The sequence below is a fragment of the Anolis carolinensis genome, chromosome 1, assembly GCF_035594765.1.
Source record: "Anolis carolinensis isolate JA03-04 chromosome 1, rAnoCar3.1.pri, whole genome shotgun sequence".
NCBI classification, from domain to species: Eukaryota; Metazoa; Chordata; class Lepidosauria; order Squamata; family Dactyloidae; genus Anolis; species Anolis carolinensis.
In genome coordinates this window covers 237,839,104-237,866,199 of record NC_085841.1, presented here as the reverse complement: position 1 = coordinate 237,866,199, position 27,096 = coordinate 237,839,104, and the positions used below count along the sequence as shown (strand labels likewise).

Sequence of the window (27,096 nt, the reverse complement as noted above, 5' to 3'; positions counted from 1 at the left end):
AAACCTTTACCTTTTTAATACAGTTTAAAAATGCATTACCAACATATCCAAAACATTATTTCATCCTGAAGCGTTCATGTATCATCTTTAGATTTCTGGAATCCGAGTTCCGTGTATCACAGCAAAAAGTCTGAAACATATTGCCTATATGTGATTGTTGTTGTTAATTGCTGTTCGGAGGTACTTAGACTCATAGTGACCCTCTAAATGGAATTTCAATCCTTCTCCACATTTCTTTGCCTCTAGCCCCACACAGTGGCTAATTTTTCAACCCTGGAGGAAAGCTGCAGTGCAGTGGGAGCCTATGATACACTCAGATGTAAACTGCACTAAGTTTAATACAACTCATTCTAAGTACGGGGATGAGGAACCTCTTACCTCATCTCTTTTTAGTTAAAAGATGATGGTAATATGTTGATAGAACCAGATGCTGTGTGGTAAATGGGGCCAACTCTTCCCCATTTTTTCTGCTCTCGTCTTCCCAGTCCACCAAGAGGGGTCAGATTACTCATATTCGCTATCAGAAATGCTTGCTTTGGGGTTCTTCTGAAATTAGGCTTTGGTAAATGTGCACAGCGGGCCCCTGGTGGCACAGTGTGTTAAAGCACTAAGCTGATGAACTTGCGGACCAAAAGGTCCCAGGTTCAAATCCCGGGAGGGGAATGAGCGGCCGCTGTTAGCCCCAGCTCCTGCCAACCTAGCAGTTCGAAAACATGCAAATGTGAATACATCAATAGGTACTGCTCCGGCAGGAAGGTAATGGCGCTCCATGCAGTCATGCCAGCCACATGACCTTGGAGGTGTCTATGGACAACGCCGGCTTTTCGGCTTAGAAACTGAGATGAGCTCCAACCCCCAGAGTTGGACACGACTGGACTTAACATCAGGGGAAACCTTTACCTTTACCTTAAATGTGCACAGCAATGCAGGGAGACTCTTCAATGGGAAGAACCCATCTTCCTTGGAGGGATGGAGGCAACTGCATTATTTCACCCTTCCTTATGAGTTCCCATAACTCCCAAGGAAGGGTGAACAGGAATGCAGTTTTAGTATCACATGATGCCTCTTCCCTATTATCCTAGAGTCACAAGTGGAAAAAAAAATCACTGAAGGAAACAAATGTACACACCCTTGTGAACCACTGGAGAAACCATAGGAGAGTCAAGTGAAAGTGAAAAAGAGAAGATACTTGAATAAGTATTGGTTTCATTATTGCAACTGCATGCAAATTTTCAAGTTATTTACAATTCTGCTTGTATTAAGTTTATTGCTTTATTGTCCAATTCACTCGCTGCAAAGCGTACAAAGTACAAATGGTAAATTCTGAAGGAAGTGGAATCACTTTCAGGAATGCAAAGTAATTTTGAAAAGTACATACAAATGTCTTCACAGTATACGATATTTATCTCACAAATGTCCTACTTGTTACATATTGCTCCTGTTTGTTTTAAACAGGTGGTTGAAATGATTTTCTCATTCAAATATCACCACCTGCATAATGCCTTCTGCATTTGGCTCTGGGCTCCAGCTCCTGCAGTCGAGCTTTCATACTACAACAACCAGTTATAGTGGTTCTGGGAAGTCTATTTTCCTTTATTGTAGCCCATTTTAAATAATAGTTTGACATAATAAATGCATAGTGTATAGTGTGATCCCATATGTGTCTCGTTGTATGCCCTCAAGTCATTTCTGACTTATGCTGGCTAGCTTTTCCTGGCAAGATTTATTCAGAGTAGGTTGACATTGCCGTGCCCTCCTCTGAGACTGAGAGAATGTGATTTGACCAAGGCCACCCCATAGGCTTGCATGGCCAAGAGGAATTTGAACCCTGGTCTCTCAGAATACTAGGTCAGCTGGCTCACGTACCCACTCAGAAGTAAATACCATTATATTTAAGAAGGCTCAATGACCAGATAATGCTTGAGGACTGCAGTATTTAGGAACATAAATTTCACATTGGCCAAGTACATACTTTAGATGTTCCAGAGAACACTTTAAAAAATCTAACTTTTAATTGAACCATTTTAGATAACATCTACATATGACAAACCTTGATCTTAAGTGAGGAAAACTTTATAAATATACAAGAGGTCCAAGGACACATCATGGAGCAAAACTAAAACAGTTTGCTAAAACCTTGAAATGTTTATCTCATTTGTTTAAAGTGGCCGTGCTTCAGCAAAAAAAACTTCAAAGGTAGAGGGATAAAGATTTATGACATTAGATGTGTGCAACAAATAAGGCCTAGGCTGTCTTGCCATTAAGCCCAATGAAGTAGCTGCACCAGGCAGGAGATCTGGGATGTCATGGAAAAACAATGGTTTGTTATCTCTTATTTTATTAACAGTGAGAAGGTGTGATTGGTTTTCTGCCTGCCAAAAGAGGCTGCTAGCACACACGCATACACACACAACCCAGCTTGACTTGCTTTTCTTGCCAAAGTTGCCCTAAGTGACTTCAGAGCTATGATGTCAGCTGTTGACATTGCTGAGGCTGCAATCCTAAATTATTGTTGTCAATACTTTATGTAAATCGCCCTGAGTCTCAATACTGGGGAGAAGGTGGGATATAAATAAATCAGCTAATCCTATAATCATTGACTTTGCTGTAAATGTCACTGAATTATATAGGAGTTACTTCTGAGTATGCACATAAAGGACCAAGTTTGGTGTATGTGTGTGCCAGTCGCTTGCTGACTTATGATGACCCCACAAATTTCATAGGGTTTTCTTAGGCAAGGAATACTCAAGAGGTGGTTTTGCCCCTTCCTCCCATTGAAATATAGCCTACAGCTTTGGGTACTCATTATCTCCATTATGTCCCATCCAAATATTAACCAGAGCTGACCCTGCTTAGCATCCAAGATATAACAGGATGTGGCACCTTTAATACTGGACAACCTTGTTAAGGAACCGCAAAGGGAAAATTTCCCTGCACACAGCTGGAGTGATTAAACAACTATGGAAATGAGTTTTATCCTGTCCCACATTTAGAATCTAAACTTTGTGGCAGGGACACTACTTCTTTCTCCCACCTTTTTCTTCCTTTATTAACTGTAAGTGATGGGTGTATATATGTATGTGTGTGTGTATGTATGTATGTATATATATATAGAGAGGGGGGGGGCAGTAGCACTAAATGCCACCCAAGCCTATTCTGCTTGAAACAGCTGTCTACCTGATGCCAGTCCAGTCCAGGTCAGCCCACAGGGGGTATGTGCTCAGAATAGCTCCAAGCTGCCAGGTGCCAGCCAAAGGACAGTCCTTTCTTGCAGACCAAGGCAGGAGGATGGCCGACGTACAAGTGCATGCTCTGCAGCTTAAAGAAGCCGCGCATGGAAACTGTTTCTGACTCATGTCAATATTTTCATTAATAACAATAACTGCCCAATCTGGTGCTCACTTGACTCCTATCATTCCTGGCCATTGGTCTTGTTATCTGAGGCTGATGAAACTTGGGGTTAGACAAGGCTGGCACAGACTGAGAATTTCTTTTTGGGGATTCCAGAATCCAATGGACTATAAAATCCAAAATGGTTCACATGAATGCCTGAAATAGTGATACCCTTGCTTTCTGATGTACACAAACTATGTTTCATGCACACAGTTATGAAAACAGTGTATAAAATTAGGCTGTGCGTATACGGTGTCTCTGAAACATTAATTAATTTAATGCTCGGAGTTGGTACCATTTTAAAGTTATCTTATTATGTACCTATACAAATAAAAAAATCTAAAACACTTCTGTTCCCAAGAATTTTCGATAAGAGATACTCAACCTCTTCTGTATTTGGTCTGACATTATCCCACGCTTCCCTTGTTGGTTCAGGTTGACAACTGTTGTCTTCTGATTCAGAGCCTGTCTTCCTTCCTGGAACGAATGTGATCCCCACAAACAATCTGGAGCATTTCCTCCCTACAACGGGCTGTATATGACTGGAAAAAAAATGTACTTGGCACATTCTTAGAGCCGGCACTCCTTTCCTCTGCAAAGATATAGTCAGGCTATTCTGGAATACTTATATGTAAAGGGATCGTGTAGCACTTCAGATACTGAAGGTACATCTATGCTGATCACGTAATGTAGTACAGTAGAGTCTTGCTTATCCAACTTCTGCTTATCCAACATTCTGGATTATCCAATGCAGTCTGCTTTTAAGTAGTCAATGTTTTTATTTCATTATGATATTTTGCTGCTAAATTCATACATACAGTAATTGCTACATAACTTTACCATGTATTGAATTGCTTTTTGTGTTGATTTGTTGTAAAACATGATGTTTTGATACTTAATTTGTAAAATCATAACATAATTTGACGTTTAATAGGTGTTTCCTTAATCCCTCCTTATTATCCACATTTTCGCTTATCCAACATTCTGCTGGCCTGGATAAATGAGACTCTACTGTATATAGGCAGCTTGACAGTGTGGTGCGTAGATAATATCCGCTGCAAATGCATGCAGCAACATGCATTCAGGGTTTTAAACTAAGGCTGGATCTATGTACTGTGCATTGTGACAGGGGAGGTGGAAAAAAATGGATTCCTCCACAGTCGTAAAACTGAAGAGACTGTAGATCCCGGAACTGGTTCTAGGACAGCCTCTCCGAGCCTTGAACAAGTCCCAGGCTTCACATGTAACCATAAGCATAATGAAACACCGTCCTTCTCTGCTGGCCAAATACCCACCTAAGTGATCAATGTGGGTGTGTCCTTAAAGAACAAACTGGTGTGGGATCCCACAGTCTAAGCCACAGTTAAGTGCTGAGATTCACACCGCCACCCCAAAATTAGATTTCCCCACTGAGCCACAGTCAGGGATTGCAGCTCCCTGTTGAATTAATGCAGTTTGGCCCCACTTTAGCTTCCACAGCTCAATGCTAGATAATCCTGGGATTTGTAGTTTGGTGAGGCACCAGTACCATTTGGCAGAGAAGGTGAAAGACCTTGCAAAACCACTACTCCCTGAATCCTACAGTATTTGAGCCATGAGAAACTCTATAAATTCTACATTTTAGATTAGAGCTTTCCAAACATTTAATGTCAATGACACACTTTTTAGACATGCATCATTTTGGAACACAGTAATCCTGTTTTACTAGCAGAACGGAGGTTAAACCAACCCCTTATAAGAGATAGGACACAAACAGAAATTGTAATTACATTGTAATTACACACCACATATCTCATGAAAACCTTTCATTTACAGGCAATCCCCAAGTTATGAACAAGATAGGTTCTCTAGGTATGTTCTGAGGTTGAATTTGTATATCAGTTGGAACAGCTACATTTTTAAGTGTAACTCCAGACAAATATATACATTTTGTAGTTTTGCATACCACAGAGAAGGCTGAACACCCTTACAATGTTTGTTTTGCTGTCTGTGCTCCTGTTCAGATGATTTCACCTCATTTTCTGTCCCTTGATAATTGGATTTTGAAAATTTGGGCTTGTGGTGGAAACAAGGATTGGTGATAAAGCTTCAGTGGAGACACCTTTTTCCCATGAAAACCTTTTCGGAGGGTGAATTTCCATTTCTCTCACTGCCTGTTGTCTCACCCCCATTCTTAACTATGAGTCATCATTTGTAAGTCGGATGTTTGTTAGCTCAGGGACTGCCTGCTTGTTGCTTGTTTTCCTAGACCTCTCTGGCTGCAGTTTAAAGCCCCCTCCCTAAATGACAAACCGCAGAATTCTGCAGGAGGCAGAAACCAGATTTTTAGGGGATAGATGCTCTAGTTCAGGCATGGGCAAACTTAGGTCCTCCAGGTGTTTTCATAGAATTGGAAGAGACCTCATGGGCCATCCAGTCCAACCCTTTGCCAAGAAGCAGGAAAACTGTATTCAAAGCATTCCGACAGATGGCCATCCAGCCTCTGCTTAAAAGCCTCCAAAGAAGGAGCCTCTACCACACTCCGCAGCAGAGTGTTCCACTGCCGAACAGCCCTCACAGTAAGGAAGTTCTTCCTAATGTTCAGGTGGAATCTCCTTTCCTGTAATTTGAAGCCATTGTCCCGCATCCTAGTCTCCAGGGCAGCAGAAAACAATCTTGCTCCCTTCTCCCTATGACTTCCCCTCACATATTTATATATGGCTGTCATGTCTCCTCTCAGCCTTCTCTTCTGCAGGCTAAACATGCCCAGCTTTTTAAGCTGCTCTTCATAGGGCTTGTTCTCCAGACTCTTGATCATTTTAGTCGCCCTTTTCTGGACACATTTCACCTTGTCAACATCTCCCTTCGATTGTGGTGCCCAGAATTGGACAGTATTCCAGGTGTCGTCTGACCAAGGCAGAATAGAGGGTAGCATGATTTCCACGGATCTAGACACTATACTCCTATTTATTCATTGGCTTTTTTAGCTGCTGCATCACATTGTTGGCTCATGATCACCTTCCTCTCAACAAGGATTCAAAGATCTTTTTCACACATACTGCCATAGGTACTGCTGTCGAGTCAGGCATCCCCCATTCTGTATCTTTGCATTCCGTTTTTATTCCCTGCCTGATGGCTTCATCACACTTTAAATGCACTTTAGAGAGGGGCCTTTAAACAGGTCAGCCAGACAGGTCTAGGGCCTCACCAAACTACAATCCCCAGAATTCTGCAGGAGGCAGAAACCAGATTTAAAGTGGATAAATGCTAAAGTGTGATGAGGCTCAAGGTGGAGTATCTTGCATTTGTCCCTGCCAGGCATGTAGAGGGGAGGGGGCTTGAGGGGCTTCAGCCCCCCCTGAAATTCTCAGGGTGGTCCGCGAGAAGGCCTTACTTGTATGTAGCACGGTGGCATCCTTGTCTGCGCCTGGGCCCTTGGCGCACTCTCTTTCCTTTTCGGTGCCCCTGGATTCAGCCTTCGGTGCCGGGAGAGGAAGGGGAGTGCGCTGACAGCCCAGGCCACAGAGGATGCCGCCGCACCATTGTCCGTGCACTCGGAGAGTGAAAAGTGTATCTAGAAGTTTAATGACAGACCAGAGACTTAGTGGACTAGCAATGATTTCCATCCATCGGGACATCACTATCAAACCAGAAAATGTAATTGACAAAATGGCCGGGGAGAAGAAAAGAAGACTGTTACTGTAAAGTAAAAAATAAGTCAAAAAGCATTCTAAACATTTTGTTAATGAAAGTAAATAAATAACATTTATTATTTAAACTGTTATGTTTATTCATATCATGATCTGATCACCATGCTCAATATATCCCATATGCATGGGGGTATTGGGATAACGGATATTATGCATGGGAGTATTGGAGCCCCGGTGGCGCAGTGTGTTAAAGCACTGAGCTGGTGAACTTGCTGACCAAAAGGTTCCAGGTTCAAATCCCAGGAGCAGAATGAGCGGCCGCTGTTAGCCCCAGCTCCTGCCAACCTAGCAGTTCAAAAACATGCAAATGTGAGTAGATCAATAGATACTGCTCCGGCGGGAAGGTAACGGCGCTCCATGCAGTCATACCGGCCACATGACCTTGGAGGTGTCTACGGACAACACCGGTTCTTCAGTTCAGAAATGGAGATGAGCACCAATCCCCAGAGTTGGTCACGACTGGACTTAACGTCAGGGGGAAAACCTTCACCTTTACCTTATTGGGATAACGATACAAAAGGTTTTCTAGGGTAGATCCTTTCTCACTCAGACTCAGCCCCCCCCCCCCCCAAAATCAAAATCCTGACTACGGGCCTGGTCCCTGCTGAACTTCCTTTTGTTCATTTTGGCCCATCTCTCTAGTCTGTTAAGATCGTTTGCTGTTAGGAATTGGGGGGGAGTTGAAGTCCAAAACACCTGGAGGCCAGAAGCTTGCCCATGCCTCTAGTCACTAGTGTGGTGCAGCTTGAAACCAATTAATGCAACTTGAGACCAATTCAACGGCCATGGCTCATGACTAGGGAGGAGCCTCCGGTGGCCTAGGGGATAAAAGTCTTGTGACTTGAAGGTTGGGTTGCTGACCTGAAGGCTGCCAGGTTCGAATCTCACCCGGGGAGAGCGCGGATGAGCTCCCTCTATAAGCTCCAGCTCCATGCGGGGACATGAGAGAAGCCTCCCACAAGGATGGTAAAACACCAAAAACATCCGGGCATCCCCTGGGCAAAGTCCTTGCAGACTCCAGAAGCAACTCAGGTTGCTCTTGACACGAAAAAAAAAATGACTAGGGAATCCTGGGAGTTGTGCTTCCACAGGGCCTTTAACCTCCTCTGTCCAGGATGCTGGTGCCTCAACAAAACGCAACTCCCAGCACTCCATAGTACTGACAAACAGCGATTCAAGTGGTGTCAAACTGCATGGGGAGGTGAGGCTCTTGGGCTGGGCGCCCTGCTGCTGACCCCGGGCGGGAGCAGCCTCTCCTCTCCTCCTTCCCTCCCTCCCTCCGAGGAGGAGCAGCAGCAGCAGAAGCGGAGGCTCCTTCCTGGGCCCGCCCGGCTGCCTGGGTCACTTCCTGTGGGAGCCGGGAGCCCAGCCCCGCCCAGCGCCGGACCCTCCTCCTCCAGCACAGCGCCTGGCACCGCCCCGGGCAGCGCGCGAGGCACAGGCGGCAGAGGAAGAGGAGGCGGCGAGGGCGAGCGGCGATCCCCCCTTTCCTCCCAGGCAGTGGGTGAGTCCGCAGGGCCGCCAAGGCAGGCAGGCAGGCGGGCGGGGAGGAGGGCGCCTTGCATGGCAGATCCGGGCCCGAGACGCTGCCTTCCAGGGAGGGAGGGAAGGAAGGAAGGAGCGAGCGGGGGCAAAGCAGGCGAGAGGGGTCGCGCCCATCCCGCCTCTCCCTCCCTCGGCTTGTGAACGGGGTTCCTCCCTACTCGCACTGCCACGGGAAAGCTATCTCTCTCTTTCCCAGCTTGCAGATCCGGGGTACACACGCACATATTTGCCAAACCCGGATAGATCTGATAGATTGATAGATAGGTATTTGCAAAACCCATCTGTCGAGATTTTGTGGATCCGGATTGCACACACACACACATATTGACAAAACCCAGATACATAGATATTTGCAAAATCAATACAGATACCTAGCTAAATAGATCGTTTTTGCAAATATCTATCTATCGCCCCTTCCACACAGCTGAATAAAATCCCACATTTTCTGCTTTGAACTGGAATACTGTAGAGTCTCACTTACCCAAACCTCGCTTATCCAACGTTCTGGATTATCCAAGCCATTTTTGTAGTCAATGTTTTCAATGCATTGTGATATTTTGGTGCTAAATTCGTAAATACAGTAATTACAACATATCATTAATGTGTAATGAACTACTTTTTCTGTCAAATTTGTTGTATAACATGTTTTGGTGCTTAATTTGTAAAATCATAACCTATTTTGATGTTTAATGGGCTTTTTCTTAATCTCTCCTTATTATCCAACATATTTGCTTATCCAACGTTCTGCCGGCCGGTTTATGTTGGATAAGTGAGACTCTACTGTACCTAGCGGAATAGATCTGTTTTGCCAATATCTATCGCCCCTTCCACACAGCTGAATAAAATCCCACATTTTCTGCTTTGAACTGGAATATATGGCAGTGTGGACTCAGATAATCCAGATATTGTGGGATTTTCTGACTTGATATTCTGGGTTATATGGCCGTCCGAAAGGGAAGGCTTTCATGGCCGGAATCATTGGGTTGCTATGAGTTTTCTGGGCTGGGCAGCCATGTTCCAGAAGCATTCTCTCCTGACGTTTCACCCACACCTATGGCAGGCATCCTCAGGGGTTTGTGGGGTCTGTTGGAAACTAGGCAAGGGAGCTTTATATATCCGTGGAAGGTCCAGGGTGGGAGAAAGAACTCTTGCCTGTTGGAGGCAGGTGTGAATGTTGTAATTAATCACCTTGATTAACATTGAAAAGCCTTGCAGCTTCAAGGCCTGGCTGCTTCCTGTCTGGGGGAATCCTTTGCTGGGAGGTGTTAAATGGCCTTGATTGTTTCATGTCTGCAATTCCTCTGTTTCCAAAGACTTGTCCTGATTTTAGAGTTTTTAAATACTAATAGCCAGATTTTGTTCATTTCCATGGGTTCCTCCTTTCTGTTGAAATTGTCCACATGCTTGTGGATTTCAGTGGCTTCCCTGTGTAGTCTGACATGGTGGTTGCAAGGGTGGTCCAGCATTTCTGTGTTCTCAAATAATATCCTGTGTCCAGGTTGGTTCATCAAGTGCTCTGCTATGGCCGACTTCTCTGGTTGAGTTCCTTGATTTGTGTTTGGGAAATGCTACCTTTGGTGGTCCCTATATAGACTTGTCCATAGCTGCATGGTATACGGTAGATTCCAGCAGAGGTGAGAGGATCCCTCTTGTCCTTTGCTGAACGTAGCATTTGTTGGACTTTCTTAGTGGGTCTGTAGATAGTTTGTAGGTTGTGTTTCTTCATCAACTTCCTTATGTGGTCAGTGGTTCCCTTGATGTATGGTAAGAACACTTTTCCTCTGGGTGATAGGTATTTGCAAAACTAATAGAGATAGATAGTTTTTGCAAATATCTAACTATATTTGCAAATCCGGAATCCACATGCACACACATACACATTTGAAAACCAGGACACACACACACACATATTTACAAAACCTGGATAGAGAGATAGATAGATACTCCATCTATCTAACTCTCTGGTTGTACCTACACTGTAGAATTAATGCAGTTGGATCCCACTTTAACTGCTATAGCTCAATGCTAGGGAGTCATCCACAGGGAAAGAGAGGGGAAACTGCAGTGAGCTCTCCTCTTCTTCCTCCTCCTTAGCCCTGGAGAGGGAAGAAAAATAAGAAAAAAACCACTTTACACCTGCCCAGAGGCTTCCTGATGGGGACCCATTCCTAAAAGCTGCAGCCTCTTCTTATAGCGGGTGTAACCTCCCTTTTGGGGGTGGTTATATAACACCCCCCCCCCCAAACAGTATTGTGTGGGGAGAGGAGGAAGGGGAGAGAGAGGACACAACCCCAGGGCTCCCCCTTTTTTGTGATTTGAATCTGTAGGGTCCAGATTTCCTCTGCCAGGCCCGGCCAGAGCTGCGGTTGCGAAATTTCCCCTGTACATCCGGTAGCCCTTCCCTATGAAGTCACCTCGTTGGGATTTACGCTGGGAGAGAGGCACAACTGAGAGAGCATTTCCTTTCCAAAGGCTAGGAATATTTCTCCTCTGTTCCGTTTCCCCTCTTGCTTCGTGATCCCCAAATAGCCAGAGAGAGAATCTGGGTTTGGAGGTTCTGGGTTTTTTTAAATGAGGGTAACTCCCTCCTCTCTCTTGCAACCACTCCTGTCTTCCTCTCAAACGGGGCTATATATGGTTGCCTCTTGTGTTGTGGGGCATTGTAACAGAAACCCTCCCTTCGGAGGGGGATTTGGACAGCCTCAGTCCCAAACCTGGCAGCAATGTGCAAGAAGACCAGGAGGCTGGAAGGAGAAGAGGATTTGGCTGCCAGTGATTATTGGGAGCTCCACTCCCCAAACGCCAAATGAGTGGGTGTGGAATTTGTATTGCAGGGGACTGATGATTTTGGTTAGGTTTATATGTGTGTGTGTGTGTGTGTGTGTGTGTGTGTGGTACTCTAATGTCCCTTGCACACTACAGTGGGCTCTCGGTATCCACTTGTTCCAGTATTCCATCAAAATCTGTAGACACTCCAAGTCTCATTATATTATAATAATTATTATAATTATACAATCTCATAATAAAATGTTTTCGAAGGCTCTTCATGACCAGAATTACTGGGTTGCTTTGAGTTTTTCAGGCTATATGGCCATGTTCCAGAAGCATTCCCTCCTAACGTTTTGCCCACATCTCAGGCAGGCATCCTCAGAGGTTGTGAGGTCTGTTGGAAACTAGGCAAGTGGGGTTTATATATCTGTGGTGTCCCTTATATAAAATGCCAAAATCAAGGTTTTTATTTTTTGGAATTAAAAAAAATATTTTCAAGCTGTGGATGGATGTCAACTCTGAAGTAACTGTGATCAACTTTAAATGACATTGCTCCATGCTATGGAATCTTGGGATTTGTAGTTTGGTGAAATATTTAATACAGTAGAGTCTCACTTATTCAAGCTAAATAGGCCGGCAAAATCTTGGATAAGCGAATATCTTGGATAATAAGGAGGGATTAAGGAAAAGCCTTTTAAATCAAATTAGTTTATGATTTTACAAATTAAGGACCAAAACATCATGTTATACAACAAATTTGACAGAAAAAGTAGTTCAATACGCAGTAATGTTATGTTGTAATTACTGTATTTACGAATTTAGCACCAAAATATCATGATATATTGAAAACATTGACTACAAAAATAAATTGGATAATCCAGAACCTTGGATAAGCGATTCTTGGATAAGTGAGACTCTACTGTATTCTCAACCAGGGGGTGCATCTACACCATATAATTGTTGTAGTTGTAAACCACTTTAACTGCCATGACTCATTGCTGTGGAATCCTGGAAGTTGTAATTTGGGGAGCACCAGCACTCTGTGGCAAAGAAGACCTTATAAAACTACAGCTCCCATAGTTCCGTAGCATTGAGCCACAACGATTGAAGTAGTGTCAAACTGCATTACTTCTACAGTGTAGAGCAGTGGTTCGCAACCTTTGGGCCTTTATGTGTTTTGGACTTCATCTCCCACAGTTTCTAACAACTGGGAAAGTGGCTGGGATTTCTGGGAGTTGGAATTCAAAACACCTGGAGGCCCAAAGGGTGGGAACCACTAGTGTAGATGTACTCAGAGAGCTCTAGTTCCTGTGTACTAGGTTGCATGATTGATATCACCGTTGCATTTAGAGGGGATGTATTTAGTCCTAGACACTGACCTCTTTGAAGGAATGGATTAGGCCACTGCTGCATTAATGCTGTAGGATTTCCTGGGGAACAGGATATGTGAGTTCACTCTTTTGCTTTGTCTTTCCCCCCACTCCAACTGTGACCTACAATAAAGAGGTCGGGTGTGGTTTGATAGGAGTAAGCTAGTTGAGGGTCTAAGATCCAGGCTAGAACCAGTTATCAAGGTGCACACAATTGTTTTATCTCCATGTAAGCAGACAGAAAAAGTTAGCTTCTGAGTGTGAAGCAGAAAGGGGAAATCTAGGTATGGATATAATTGCAAGGAGAGGCCCACAATGTAATGCACATTGAGGGATCTGAGTTGGATCAACAATGCTTGCAACTACTGAGAGGCAAGTGAGACTTGTTATCATCAAATTGTCAGCCAGTTACAGTCTGGGACATAAATGTGAAAATTGGTCAGTTGTGTTCCTGTTTCTCAAAAACCCATCAGCATTCTTCTCCTATCCAACTTCCGTACTGGATTTGCTCAATCTCTCCCCACCTTCCTCCAGAATGGAAATTAGTGTGTATTTTGGCAAGTCACTTTCCCAAATGCGCGCCTTTCTAATGCATTTTTATCAATGTAATCATTTTTATGCATTTTCCTCACTGACTAAAGCACATTCATGTGCATTTTTCACTTGTAGCCACTTGTAGATTTGTAGTCATTTGCACTGGCTTGCATATTTATTGGGACAAGGAACAGGAAGAATTTTATGTTCTTAGTTTCTTTTGAATCGTGTGAGACTGACAGTAATGCATACACTTTCTGTGATTGACATGCAGGCCATGAATTGGATAAATCCATTAAAATTCTCAATATGAATGTTTAGCCTCTCGTCCCTAATCTAGGAAGCTACTTAGTTATGCTCCTCAACTTGGAATGTGTTTTCCACATTTCTGAATGAATATTACATTGGTAGAGTTGAAATCATCTGGTATTACTATATCTCTTCTAAGACACACTTCCCCCCTTTATAAATATCTCTGAAAATGGAGTGTAACTTAGAATTGCAGGTGCTTATATGTGTGTGTGTGTATATATACACAGTAGAGTCTCACTTATCCAACATTCGCTTATCCAATGTTCTGGATTATCCAACGCAGTCTGCCTTTTAGTAGTCAATGTTTTTATAGTCAATCTTTTCAATACATTGTGAGGTTTTGGTGCTAAATTTATAAATACAGTAATTACTACATAACATTGCTGTGTATTGAACTGCTTTTTCTGTCAAATTTGTTGCAAAACATGATGTTTTAGTGCTTAATTTGTAAAATCATAATGTAATTCGATGTTTAATAGGCTTTTCCTTAATCGCTCCTTATTATCCAACATATTTGCTTATCCAATGTTCTGCCGGCCTGTTTATGTTGAATATGTGAGACTCTACTGTATGTATATCATATATACAGCATATACTATATATAACTTTTTTTCTGTTGGTGGGACTGAAATTAGTGTTCTTCTTACAATTGATGACATATTAGAATTGGAAAAAAATAGTAGTTATCACCCTATTAAAATCACGTTGGTAAGAGAATCACACCCCACGGTATTGCCAGAGTGATTGTATTGCATTGTATGTGAGCCATCCAACCAAGGTGTGTGACTTGGATTTATTTTTTCTTTCCTAGTCTCCCCAGTCATGTCCTTCCGGAAGGTTGTCCGCCAGAGCAAATTCCGCCATGTCTTTGGGCAACCCGTCAAGAACGACCAGTGCTACGATGACATCCGGGTCTCGCGGGTCACTTGGGACAGCACCTTTTGTGCCGTCAACCCCAAGTTTGTTGCTGTGATTATAGAGGCCAGTGGAGGAGGAGCCTTTATGGTCCTTCCACTACAGAAGGTGAGGGATATGTTGCAAGCGTATGGTCAGAGGATGGGGATGTAGGTGAGCAAAGTGCAGTCCAAGAGATGAATGTGCCCACTTGAGACTGTAGCCCTTGACTTCACCAGGCTCCCTAAATCACTGCTTCCTAAACTATGGGTCCCAACCCCAAAAGAGGCCTCCTTAGCTCAATGTTGGGATCACAAAATCTGGCAACAGTAAAAGGTTTCTGAGCCCCTGATGGCGCAGCGGGTCAAACCACTGTGCTGCTGAACTTGCTGGCCAAAAGGTCGGCAGTTCAAATCCAGGGAGTGGGGTGAGCTCCCACTGTTAGTTCCAGCTTCTGCCAACCTAGCAGTTTGAAAACATGCAAATGTGAGTAAATCCCGCTCCAGCGAGAAAGTAACAGTGCTCCATGCAGTCATGCTGGCCACATGACCTTAGAGGCATCTGCGGACAACGCTGGCTCTTCAATTTAGAAATGGAGATGAGCATCAACCCTCAGAGTCGGATACGACAAGACTTAATGTCAGGGGAAAACCTTTATCTTTTACTAAAGGATTCTGAACACCACCTGGGCATTTACACAAACCAGTTAACAACATTGTGCAGTGTTTACAGTAAACTGCAGAAAATGCTTTGAGCTGTGCTTCATTAAAAAGGAGACCCATCTTTTTAGCAGCCTTCCAAACATTGATTTGTTATCAGTCAATGTTTAATGTTTATACCTATTTCATATACTCAGGATCATGAAAAAAATTCATGTGGGAAAAAATCCCAAGGAGAAAAGGTTTAAGAATCCTTGCCCTAGATCATGAAAAAAAAAAAAGGATGATTGCCTCTCCAAGGAGTTTCCTCGGCTTCCTAATTGCAGCACCAACTTTGTTGTGCATTGAAAAAAAAACTTTTCGAGACCAGAAATAGATTTCTGGCCACCTTGGAGGTTCCCAAAGGTAGATAATTGGCTCCCAGACTTGCCACAGTTGCCCATTCTTGGAGAAAATTTGCATGAGACTGGTTGTTCTTTGTGCCCAGAAATTTCATAGCAAATTGTTTGTTCATTAAATGTATATTCTGCTTTTCCATCAGTGAGTTAAAGACAACATAACATAGCCTCCCAACAATCCAGTGGTTAGGCTGAGAAGGGAGATTGGAGTAATTTTTTCCAATCCTAGGGAATGAAAGCTGGGATTTCCCCCAATTTTTTACCACTACACTAAATTGGCTTTGCATTTTAAAAGATTTGTCTTGCATCTTTTGATCTGTGTTGGCAAACACAGCTTCTACATGTAGTCAGAGAATACTGGAAGTATAAAGATATTCTGGTGGGTTAAATAGGAAAAACTGTGCAACCAGACATTTAAACCCTTACTGATTCTTTTCTACTTTGCTTTTTCCCTCCAGACTGGGCGCATTGATAAGTCCTACCCTACAGTATGCGGACACACAGGCCCTGTTTTGGACATCGATTGGTGCCCACACAATGATAATATTATTGCCAGTGCCTCTGAGGATTGCTCTATTATGGTGAGGGGGAGAAGGGAAAAGGGGCTGGGTGTGAAAGTATGAGAGGTGCCCATCTGAACCTAAGGTCTTGGGGTGATTCAAACAGAAGGTTGAGGTTGTACATATTCCATGATCAAGCAGTTTAGCATGCTGTGGATTGCCAGATTCTATTTTTAACCATGTTTCTGATCCTCAAAATTGTAAAGACTTAAAAGTGTGTGAAATCTTATTTTTAAAAAGCCTTTTTTATATTGGAAGCATAGCTGAGGAGGATTTTCAGCATTGTGTATATGTGTGGGAACAAGGGAGGAATTCCTTTCCCCGTATAGTTCTCAGTCTCTTCCTGTGATTAATATTGGCAGAAGAAATTCTGCAAAAAAGGTGCAAAGTTATCCATCTGTATAATACATGAAAGGCAAAACTCAAAAATGTTTTAATGTGGGATTTTGATTACCTTTCCGCCTCAACCCAATTCTAGTGTGTACACAATCTTGTCTGTTATGAATTGTAGGAGTGATGTATGTTCCTGTTATCTTGGAACTGGAGGAGATGCTGGAAGAGAACCCTTATTGCCAGGTGGAGAACATATGACTCATAGCCTCTGATAGCTTACATATGGCTCCAGTATGGCCTGCGGAGACACTGGGATATCAAAGCATGCCCTCTCCAAAACTGCCTCCCTTGAGATGGAGGAGATTCACAAACACATACTTTGCTTTTAGGAATAGAAGTGGCACTTGGGAAGACCCTAGCTTTATTGCATGAGTTTTCAACTTCGGAGTGCCCCAGAAACATTTCTTCCCTCCAACAAACCTTGGCAGGACATTATTATTTTTGTTGTTATTGTTATTGCCAATTTCACTCCCAGAAACCACTACGGGGGTTTAATGACCACCAATTTCTTATCACCAAAATATAGGCCCAAAATATATTTATAAAACTAAAATAGACCATAGTCAGAATCCTGGCCTTAATGTCTAAGGCAGTGGTTCTCAGCCTGTGGGTCCCCAGATGTTTTGGCCTTTAACTCCCAGAAATCCTAACAGCTGGTAAACTGGCAGGGATTTCTGGGAGTTGTAGGCCAGAATACCTGGGAACCCACAGGTTGAGAACTACTGCCCTGGGGAACTCTAGGTTTTTCAGTGGGCAATTATTAAAAGAGTGTTTCTTTTTCCTTTGCTCTCAGGGTTACAAGGTACATAATAATATAATAATAATAACGTTATTATTATTCGGGGTGGCTCACATGGGGTCAAGCCCAGGTAAATATAATAACAGAATAAAACACATCAAATGAGAAAAACACGCGCAAAATAAAAATGTAAACATTAACAAATAGAGATAAAATGGCAAACATTGGTAAAACATGTTTTAGACAAGAAAATAAAAATCATAAAAACGAACTGGGCAAAGTGCATCAAGTGAATTTTGTAAACATGAGGTACTTGCAAATTCGTGAGAAGGCAACTTGGGATGGGGATGGGCCCTGTGACTATATCAAGTTAACAAAGCAAGAAAAGTACAATCGATGAGGAAATGATACGAAATTTATCATGGGGATGGGTGATCCTTATCCAAAGGCCTGTGTGAAGAGTCTTGGAGTAGATGCTTGGAGTAGGGTAAATGGAAGTGTATGTGATGATTGGTTGCTCTTAGATGTTTAGAGCAGAAAGTGAGGAGAGTGAGTGAGTGACCGAGTGAGTAAGTAAGAAGTTTGTGGTAGGACATGACACTGAAAGGAGAATCGTAATAAATAAGAGTCTCATGTTCTTGCTTTTCTCCTCAGGTATGGCAGATCCCAGACAGTGGACTGACGCTGCCTCTGACAGAGCCAGTAGTGGTCCTAGAAGGTCACTCCAAGCGTGTGGGCATCATCACTTGGCATCCTACGGCCCGCAACGTCCTTCTGAGTGCAGGTGCCCACTGTGATAGTGAAGGAAGCCAAGTCTTTGAAGCTTCAGCTGCAAAGCTTTGTGGACTGGAGTGATGGTGGGACAGGGCAGGACTCCATGAGCACACCTGACTTCATGTGCACCTTTTCCTTTTCCAGGCTGTGACAATGTAGTCATTGTGTGGAATGTGGGCACAACCGAGGAGCTTTACCGCCTTGATGACATCCATCCTGACCTCATTTATAATGTCTGCTGGAACCGTGATGGCAGCCTCTTTTGCTCAACCTGCAAGGACAAGAGTATGCGCATCATTGACCCCCGTCGTGGGCAGGTTGTAGCGGTAGGTGTCCACCTCTATTCCCTTGGCACAGAGTCTGTCTTCATTTCTGTCATATCTATAGACTGATGTTTTGGGCATTATGCAGGAGCTACCTTTCTATTATAACTTCTTTCTTGCTACTACTTCTGAGGAAGTTCTGACCTCTTTAATTTTAAAGCAGGGCAAGGGAAATACACTGGGGGTACCTATAGTGGGACACATTTCTATTTTGGACTGTAAATTGTGTCCCAAACTCAGTTCCAGTTGTGTCTTCCAGTTTTGTCAGGGGGGAATTAAGGGCAGCTGGGGAAAGTATTTTAAACAGAAGCAGTACTACTGGAGATTTCCAGGAACAGCAGTTGGCCAATTTCAGCCATTTTTGCATTCCTCCCTCCCCAATTTGAGGACAAAGATGTGTGATTTGCGACTGTAAAAGGGGAATTGGGTCGTATGTAGTCTTCAAACTGCATTTTCATTACTGTATTTTGAAAGCCCCGTTCTTCATATTTTGGGGAAGTTTTAGTAGGTCAAGTGGGCAATGTGGCCTGTGGATGGAATGTCTCACCAGCCAACTTCCCCCAATCCCATGATGAATTTCTTCTGATGGTGGCAAAAATGCTATCTTTTTGCTTGTAGATGTGAGTTTGCTGACCTTGTTTTTTAAGGTGAATCGTGTTTTCTCTAGCCCTCACACACCTTGTTTACATAGATAAAAGCAGTGTTAGCAAAAGTGTGCTGCAAAATGCAGTCTAAGTGGGGGCCAAAGCATCCTCAAAGTTTCCACTCTATAATAGTATGTCTCAGTGAGTCCTTCTCATCCTGTTACCCAAACAGCTGCCTCTCTCTCTGTGGCTCCCTTTGCTTTTCTGGCCTAACCGCTTGCGTATTGATCTTGCCTGTGTTAAGCTTGCAGCAATTTGGTGACTGCAAGCTCATACTTGCTTTCTGATGTAAGTGTCTATGCGCGCGGGGCTTATCTTTATGCGCTGAACATGTTGGTCAATTGTTCAGAAATCTCCATTTCAATACAGTCTTTGATGCGTAGCGGTGTTTACCTTGGGATTGGTTGTGCTTGAAAGAAAGTATTTGGAGAAGCTTATTTTCAACCACATCCTGGAAAAATGCAAGAATTTATGTGGAATGTGCTTTAGAAAGAGGTGCTGGGTTTTAGCAAATATATTTTCCATGGTTTGAAAATTAAATTTTCAGTAGTATGAAGGCATGCCTGTATTCAAACAAACAATATAGATTTGCTTGCCTGTTTGTGAACACTTATCCTTTCCTCAGTAAGAAATGAAGACACTGCCATCATTTTTATGCTGGATATACTGTGTTGATGGCAAAATATATGTGGAGTTTGTTCCCAAAAATTACCAAATGCACACAAGGAGCCCCCAGTGGCGTAGTGGGTTAAAGCCTTGTGACTTGAAGGTTGGGTTGCTGACCTGAAGGCTGCCAGGTTCGAATCCAACCCAGGGAGAGTGCGGATGATCTCCCTCTTATCAGCTCCAGCTCCATGCGGGGACATGAGAGGAGCCTCCCACAAGGATGGTAAAAACATCAAAACATCCGGGCATCCCCTGGGCAACGTTCTTGCAGATGGCCAATTCTCTCACACCAGAAGTGACTTGCAGTTTCTCAAGTCACTCCTGACACAAAAAGAAAAAAAAAAACCAAATACACAAAAAATGAAAAATGAATGGTAATACATTGTTGACTATTATGCACAGGTCAAAACTATCAAAATGTATTAAATCACGTTGGTACAGGGCTTGGAAAGCTGCATTTTATAGCAAAAGTTGTGTTTTACAGCTTTTTTATTTCTATAAAATTTGTTCAGATGGATTTGGTACCTTTTGGAAAGAAGCTCCACGTATAGAAAAGGCAAGCATTTCTGATACAGAATGGAAAGTAGTGACATCTGCAGAGCAACCACTGTATAGCTCTCCAGATGTTGTTGGACTACAATTTCCATCAGTCCTACCTGTCATAGCCCATGTGGGGACAGCTGAAGGGAAGTACATTTGTCATCATTAATTTAGAGGGAGAAGATGATAGAAATTTTTCCAAAATTCTACTGGTCTTCCGCAATGCTGTCTTTACTTATCTCCCTGCTCCTTCCTTCCTTAAAGCTTTTCCTGAAACCTAGCCTGTTGAAAGTAAAAAATAAAATAAATCCAAGCTCTGGCTGTATATCCAAACTCCACGGGAATTTGGCCATATTATTTGTAGCAGAAACATTTTCTGTGTGGGTTTCTATAATCCTTTTGTGGAATTGTGACCCATTTATTTCCAGCCTGGCTCCCAGTTTTCATTTGTAACTATCTATAAGGGAACATTATTGTATAGGATTGGGAGAGTGATTTCTATTGAATTGATGCTTTCTGCATCAGTAGGTTTGGTTTGCTTTCCCATATCTAATCTCCCATTTGTGCCTGGCCTCGGTCCCAGGCCTGTGTAATGCAAAGCTATTTCAGTTTCTGAGGAGAAATCTATCCCTTTCCCCCTCTGCTGAGTTGGTTGGCCGGTTGGTTTGAAAACTAGAAAAAAGGATGAAAATATATTTGCTGTAGAGATTTGGGAGAGGGGACCTAAATGTATTCATGCTGGGATGCAAAGTTTGATTAATCTACAGGATTAATCTACAGGGTAGGCAAAATTTTAAAAATCTATAAAATTTTAAAAGCATTTTCTATAAAAATATAAAACAGTTCTTAAAAATTGAATTAGGTTTTATTAAAAAGCCAAGATACAAATAAGATGCTAAATTTCTCTCTTGGATTCCATTTAAAAATAAGCAAATCTTGTCATAGATATGTTAGTTACAGTTCCAACTGTAGTCTCATAAAACTAATTAATGGCTCTGGTCAGTATAGCATAGTGGTTTGAGCACTGGATGATGATGATGATGATGATGATAATAATAATAATAATAATAATACTTTATTTATAACCTGCTCTATCTCAGGGCGGTTTCTAACAAAAATATAACAAAATGGCAAACATTCAATGCCGAAAACAGGCAAAACAAGAAATCAGATCAAGGCAATGGATAAAACAATCTCAATATTAACTTATAAAACTTGTAAAATTAATAAAAAATAACCAATAACTAAGCTTAAACATAATATAACACGCCACACACATTTACCACATAATAAGCTGTTACAAATTCAACTAAAAAGACATTAAAAGTATAAGATAATTTACGGCTATGAATCTGCAGACCGGGTTCCAAACCCCCATTCAGCCATGGAAACTACTGGCTGACCTTGGGCAAGTCACACTTTCTCAGCCTCAAAAGGAGGCAAAGGCAAAATCGCCTCTAATCAAATCATGCCCACCCACCCCCCCTGTGATAAATTTGCCTCAGAGTTGTCACAAGTCAGAAAACCCATCCATACTACTACATCATCATATTTTAATGCATTAACATAAATATTGCAAATGTCATACGTCAGCATAAGCCTTGCTTATACGTTTATTATTTTATAGGCATTGTGTTTTATATACTAGTGGTTTTATTTTGTATTATATCGTGTGTTTATTTTATGTGTTGTTTTAGGCACCTTGTTCCATATGTAAGCTGCCCCGAGTCCCTTTGGGGAGATGGAGGCAGGGTACTATTATTATTATTATTATTATTATTATTATTAATTCCCTTGGCCTGGTTGTGTAGCAGTAGCTATGCTGCTCCGTCTCCTGCCACTAATAGCAGGAATTATGGAAAATGTGATCTTGTAGTAGAAGTTATAAGGACAGTATATAGGAGAGGAGAACTTTTAAAATGATTTTAATAGAATAGTGTGATAGCAAGTATGGTAAACTCTGTCCTGCAGGTGCCATGAGCTCCATCATTTTGTCAATGTTTAGACAAAATTATGATCTGTCAACAGCAAAAGGCCACCTTACTGGGATCTGCATGCATCATCCGAAAATATATCACACAGTCCTAAACACTTGGGAAGTGTTCGACTTGTGATTTTGTGATATGAAATCCAGCATATATAGCTCATTTGCTATGTCATACTATGTCTTTGTGTCAATAATAATAATAATAATAATAATAATAATAATAATGTGAAGAAGTATTAGGTGAAAGTTTAATGAAATCACCAATTTAAACTTGGGCTCTTTCTTGGTGGGTCATTTTTTAAAAAATCACTTCGATTTAAATCAATCTCCTGCACAGATATGGAGGATTACAACCCAGTGATCTGAAAAAAAGATGTTGAAAAGGGGAGTCCAATGATCCCCCATGAAACAATACAACTTAGAAAAGAGCATAGAAGGAGAGGTATGGGTGTTTAAATTTATGCGTGGTATGAAGGCAAGGGGACAGGGAGAAGTTTTTCTTCCATGCCATAATACAACAAGCTGAGGCCATGCACTGAAGATGAATGGTGGGAGTTTGAGAACAGATAAAAGTGAGTCACGGTGCATGCAATTTAAACTGTGGGATTCCCTGCTGTGAAAGCTTGCAATGGTTGCCAACTTTTATGTCTTTAAAAGAGGATTAGATTAATTCATGGAGGTTAGGGCTATGAGGGTGACCTATTCGAGTGCCTATATATCACCCCAACATCAGAATTCATTACAGGCATATTTCACTTTACATGACCTCTCATAAATAAATTGTTTTTTTACAGTCTCTTACACCTGGCCAGTGCTCACCTTTCCCTCCTTTTCCTGTTTAGCTGGAAGGGTTTTTTTTAGTGGTATTGGCACTGGGATGATGGTGAAGGAGGGCTAGAGGAACACTGGCTTTTTGGTGTCTGATTGTAGCAATGTGTCTGCACTAAACCATTCAATAGCATTTAGGCTGGGAAAGCATGGGATTCTACTGTAGTTGTGTGGGCCTGTCTGCAACAGGCAAGGTAAATAGCAGTTGTTTTTGGAATCCATTATTGAGCATGTATAAACTGCAAAACAGAGAAAAGGAGAAAGTGGATTGGCTCCCCCAGCATGTTAAAAGAAGAGAGATGTCAGCACAGCCATCAAAATGGATTTCATTAACATGAGAACAGAATTGCAGCATTACATAGTGATTTCATACAAATGTGAGAAACTTCTTGATAGAAAACCTGGGTGAGGGGAAATATTACTTTATATCACAAGTGCTACACTGGATCCAAGCCTGTTTCCCTCTCCCACAGCGGCTGTTTTTGATTGATACCATTTTCTCTACATAGCTCTTGAGAAGTTAGAGAAGACACAAAACAGGAAAGATAGAATTATAAAAGATGCAGGTGGCCCTTGAGGCTCCTTCTAATTCTATGATTCTGTAAAAGAGGCCCTTTAAAGCCTGGGAAGATTTCAGAGCACGGGCCTTAAGATTTACGTTGTTAGTGGGGTTGAGAGAGAGGGCCTTCTTGGTGGTGGCTTCCAAGCTTTGCAGTGCCCTCCCTAAAGAGATTAGGTTTGCCCCCACTCTCCAAGTTTTCCGGACACACCTGAAATCGTGGCTTTTTAAACACGCCTTTGACCATGATTAGTGATTAGTGCCTAATTATTATATTCGGGGACCTAGCAGCACTTTATGGGGCTAATATTGTGTACAGTCGCTATATTTGCAGCCTTTGCTGGGTTTATAGTATATTTTAAAGTAATAGGGGTTCTAATTGTTGTTTTAAGTAAAATTGGTGGGTTAATTTTATTGTTACCGATTTTTATATTTTTGTATCTTGTTGCATTTGCACATTTCTGCACTATTGAGTGCTTTTTGTGAGACACTCTGAGTCTCTTCAGGGAGATGGTGGCAGGATATAAATAAAACTGCTTTATTATTATTATTATTATTATTATTGACACAATGACATAGTATGACATAGCAAACAAGATAGATATGCTGGATTTCGTGACACAAAACCACAAGTTGAACACTTCCCAAGTGTTTAGGACTGTGTGATGTATTTTCGGATGATGCGCGCAGATTCCAGTAGGGTGGCCTTTTGCAGTTGGCAGATTGTAATTTTGTCAATGTTTATTGTTTCCAAATGCCAGCTGAGATCTCTTGGCACGGCACCCAGTGTGCTAATCACCACTGGGACCACCTGTACTGGTTTCTGCCAGAGTCTTTGAAGTTCGATCTTGAGGTCCTGATAGCGGCTGAGTTTTTCCTGTCGTTTTTCATCAATTCGACTTTCACCTGGTATGGTGACTTCAATTATGCAAACCTTTTTCTTTTCCACAACTGTGATGTCTGGTGTGTTGTGTTCCAGAACTTCGTCAGTCTGGATTCTAAAGTCTCACAGTATCTTTGCGTGTTCATTTTCCATGACCTTTGCAGGTTTATCATTCTACCAGTTCTTTACTGCAGGGAGTTGGTACTTGAGGCATAAGTTCCAATGAATAATTTGGGCCACATAGTTGTGCCTCTGTTTGTAGTCTGTCTGTGCGATTTTCTTACAGAAGCTGAGGATATGATCAATGGTTTCGTCAGCTTCCTTGCACAGTCTGCAGCATTATTATTATTATTATTATTATTATTATTATTATTATTATTATTATTGACACAACGATGTTGTATGACACAGCAAACAAGATAGACATGCTGGATTTCGTTTCACAAAACCACAAGTCGAACACTTCCCAAGTGTCTAGGACTGTGTGATGTATTTTCAGATGATGCGTGCAGATCCCAGCAGGGTGGCCTTTTGCAGTTGACAGATCGTAATTTTGTCAATGTCTATTGTTTCCAAATGCCGGCTGAGATTTTTTGGCACGGCACCCAATGTGCCCATCACCACTGGGACCACCTGCACTGGTTTCTGCCAGAGTCTTTGAAGTTCAATCTTGAGGTCCTGATAGCGGCTGAGTTTTTCCTGTTGTTTTTCATCAATGCGACTGTCACCTGGGATGGCGACATCAATTATCCAAACCTTGTTCTTTTCCACAACTGTGATATCTGGTGTGTTGTGTTCCAGAACTTTGTCAGTCTGGATTCGGAAGTCCCACAGTATCTTTGCGTGTTCATTTTCCACGACCTTTGCTGGTTTGTGATCCCACCAGTTCTTTGCTGCTGGCAGGTGGTACTTGATGCATAAGTTCCAATGGATCATTTGGGCCACACAGTTGTGCCTCTGTTTGTAATATGTCTGTGCAATTTTCTTACAGCAGCTGAGGAGATGATCAATGGTTTCGTCAGCTTCCTTGCACAGTCTGCATTTTGGGTCATCAGCTGATTTTTCAATCTTGGCCTTAATTGCCTTTGTTCTGATGGCTTGCTCCTGGGCTGCAAGGATCAGGCCTTCTGTCTCCTTCTTCAGGGTCCCATTCGTGAGCCAGAGCCAGGTCTTCTCCTTGTCAGCTTTTCCTTCAATTTTGTCAAGGAACTTTCCATGCAATGTTTTGTTGTGCCAGCTGTCAGCTCTAGTTTGTAGTGTGGCTTTCTTGTACTGGTTTTTTGTCTGCTGTGCTTTGAGGAGTTTCTGATTTTTGACTTCGATCAAAGCAGGTTCTTCACTTTGCTTTACATATTCTGCCAGGGCATGTTCTTCTTCTTTGACTGCTTGTTTTACTTGTAAGAGTCCTCTGCCCCCTGATCTTCTAGGCAGATATAGCCGGTCAACATCACTGCGAGGGTGCAGTGAGTGATGAATGGTCATGAGTTTTCTTGTTTTTCTGTCCAAATTGTCCAGTTCCATCTGTGTCCAGTTTATAATGCCAGCAGTATATCTTATGACAGGTATGGCCCAGGTGTTTATGGCCTTGATGGTGTTGCCTCCATTGAGCTTGCTTTTGAGAATTTTTCTGACCCTTTGTGTGTATTCTTTACTGACCACAGTCTTCACATGTTCATGCTTGATGTTGTCCAGCTGTAATATGCCCAGATATTTATAGGCCTCTGGCTGGTGACACTTTATTGTTTGGCCATTAGGCATATTTATGCCCTCACTTTCAATGATTTTCCCCTTCTTCAATGCCACTGTCGAACATTTGTCCAAACCAAACTCCATGTTGATATCAGTGCTAAAAATTCGGACAGTGTTAGTCAGAGACTGGATTTCAGTTTTCGTTTTTCCATACAGCTTCAGGTCATCCATGTACATCAGATGCGAAATTTTGTGAGAATTCTTAGATGTTTGGTAGCAGAGATTTGTTTTTTGTAAGATTGTTGACAGAGGGATCATGGCAATAATGAAAAGCAGAGGGGACAATGAGTCTCCCTGGAAAATTCCTCTCCTGATGTTGACAAGTCCATAGCTTTCATTTCCAACAAACAGTTCAGTTTTCCAGTGCTCCATCATGTTTTCAATTAAGGTGCCAATGTTTTTGCTAATCCCGATGGCGTCCAGGCACTTGATGATGCAGCTGTGTGGGAGTGAGTCAAAGGCCTTTTTGTAGTCAATCCACGTCATGTGAAGATTAGCTTTTCGGCTTTTACAGTTCTCCAGAATCATTTTGTCAATCAACAACTGGTCTTTTGTGCCCCTGCTTTTCCGTTTGTTGCCTTTCTGTTCATCTGGCAAGATGTTTTTTTCTTCAAGATAGTCTTGAATTCTGTCAGCTATGATGCCAGTCAGTAGTTTAAACATAGTGGGCAGACATGTTATTGGCCTGTAGTTTCCTGGTGCTGCTCCTTTTGCTGGATCCTTTTGTATCAGGTATGTTCTTCCAGTTGTTAGCCATTCACTGATACTTCCTTTCTGCAGCATCTCATTGAATTGTTGGGCCATTTTTCCATGTAAACTAATCAGATGTTTGAGCCAAAATCCATGAAGTTGATCACTACCAGGCGATGTCCAGTTCTTGACTTTTTG

General features: G+C 42.2%; 1 protein-coding gene and 1 long non-coding RNA gene across 2 annotated transcripts in view; one reads left to right on the top strand and one right to left on the bottom strand.

Annotated features, from left to right (window-relative positions):
* Positions 1-7,120: 7,120 nt before the first annotated feature.
* Positions 7,121-8,397, bottom strand: LOC134295285 (uncharacterized). Its single transcript, XR_010001810.1, has 2 exons — positions 7,944-8,397; positions 7,121-7,578 (listed from the first exon to the last, which is right to left on the bottom strand). It is a non-coding gene; the product is annotated as an uncharacterized LOC134295285 (long non-coding RNA).
* A 44-nt stretch (positions 8,398-8,441) lies between these two features.
* coro1b (coronin 1B) overlaps positions 8,442-27,096 on the top strand; it is a 32,599-nt gene continuing 13,944 nt past the window's right edge. The window contains exons 1-5 of the mRNA XM_008111509.3: positions 8,442-8,586; positions 14,424-14,635; positions 16,022-16,144; positions 17,910-18,039; positions 18,174-18,355. Of these exons, the coding sequence (XP_008109716.1) occupies positions 14,435-14,635; positions 16,022-16,144; positions 17,910-18,039; positions 18,174-18,355 (636 nt within the window). The 5' untranslated portion in view covers positions 8,442-8,586; positions 14,424-14,434. The remainder of the gene's footprint in view (positions 8,587-14,423; positions 14,636-16,021; positions 16,145-17,909; positions 18,040-18,173; positions 18,356-27,096) is intronic.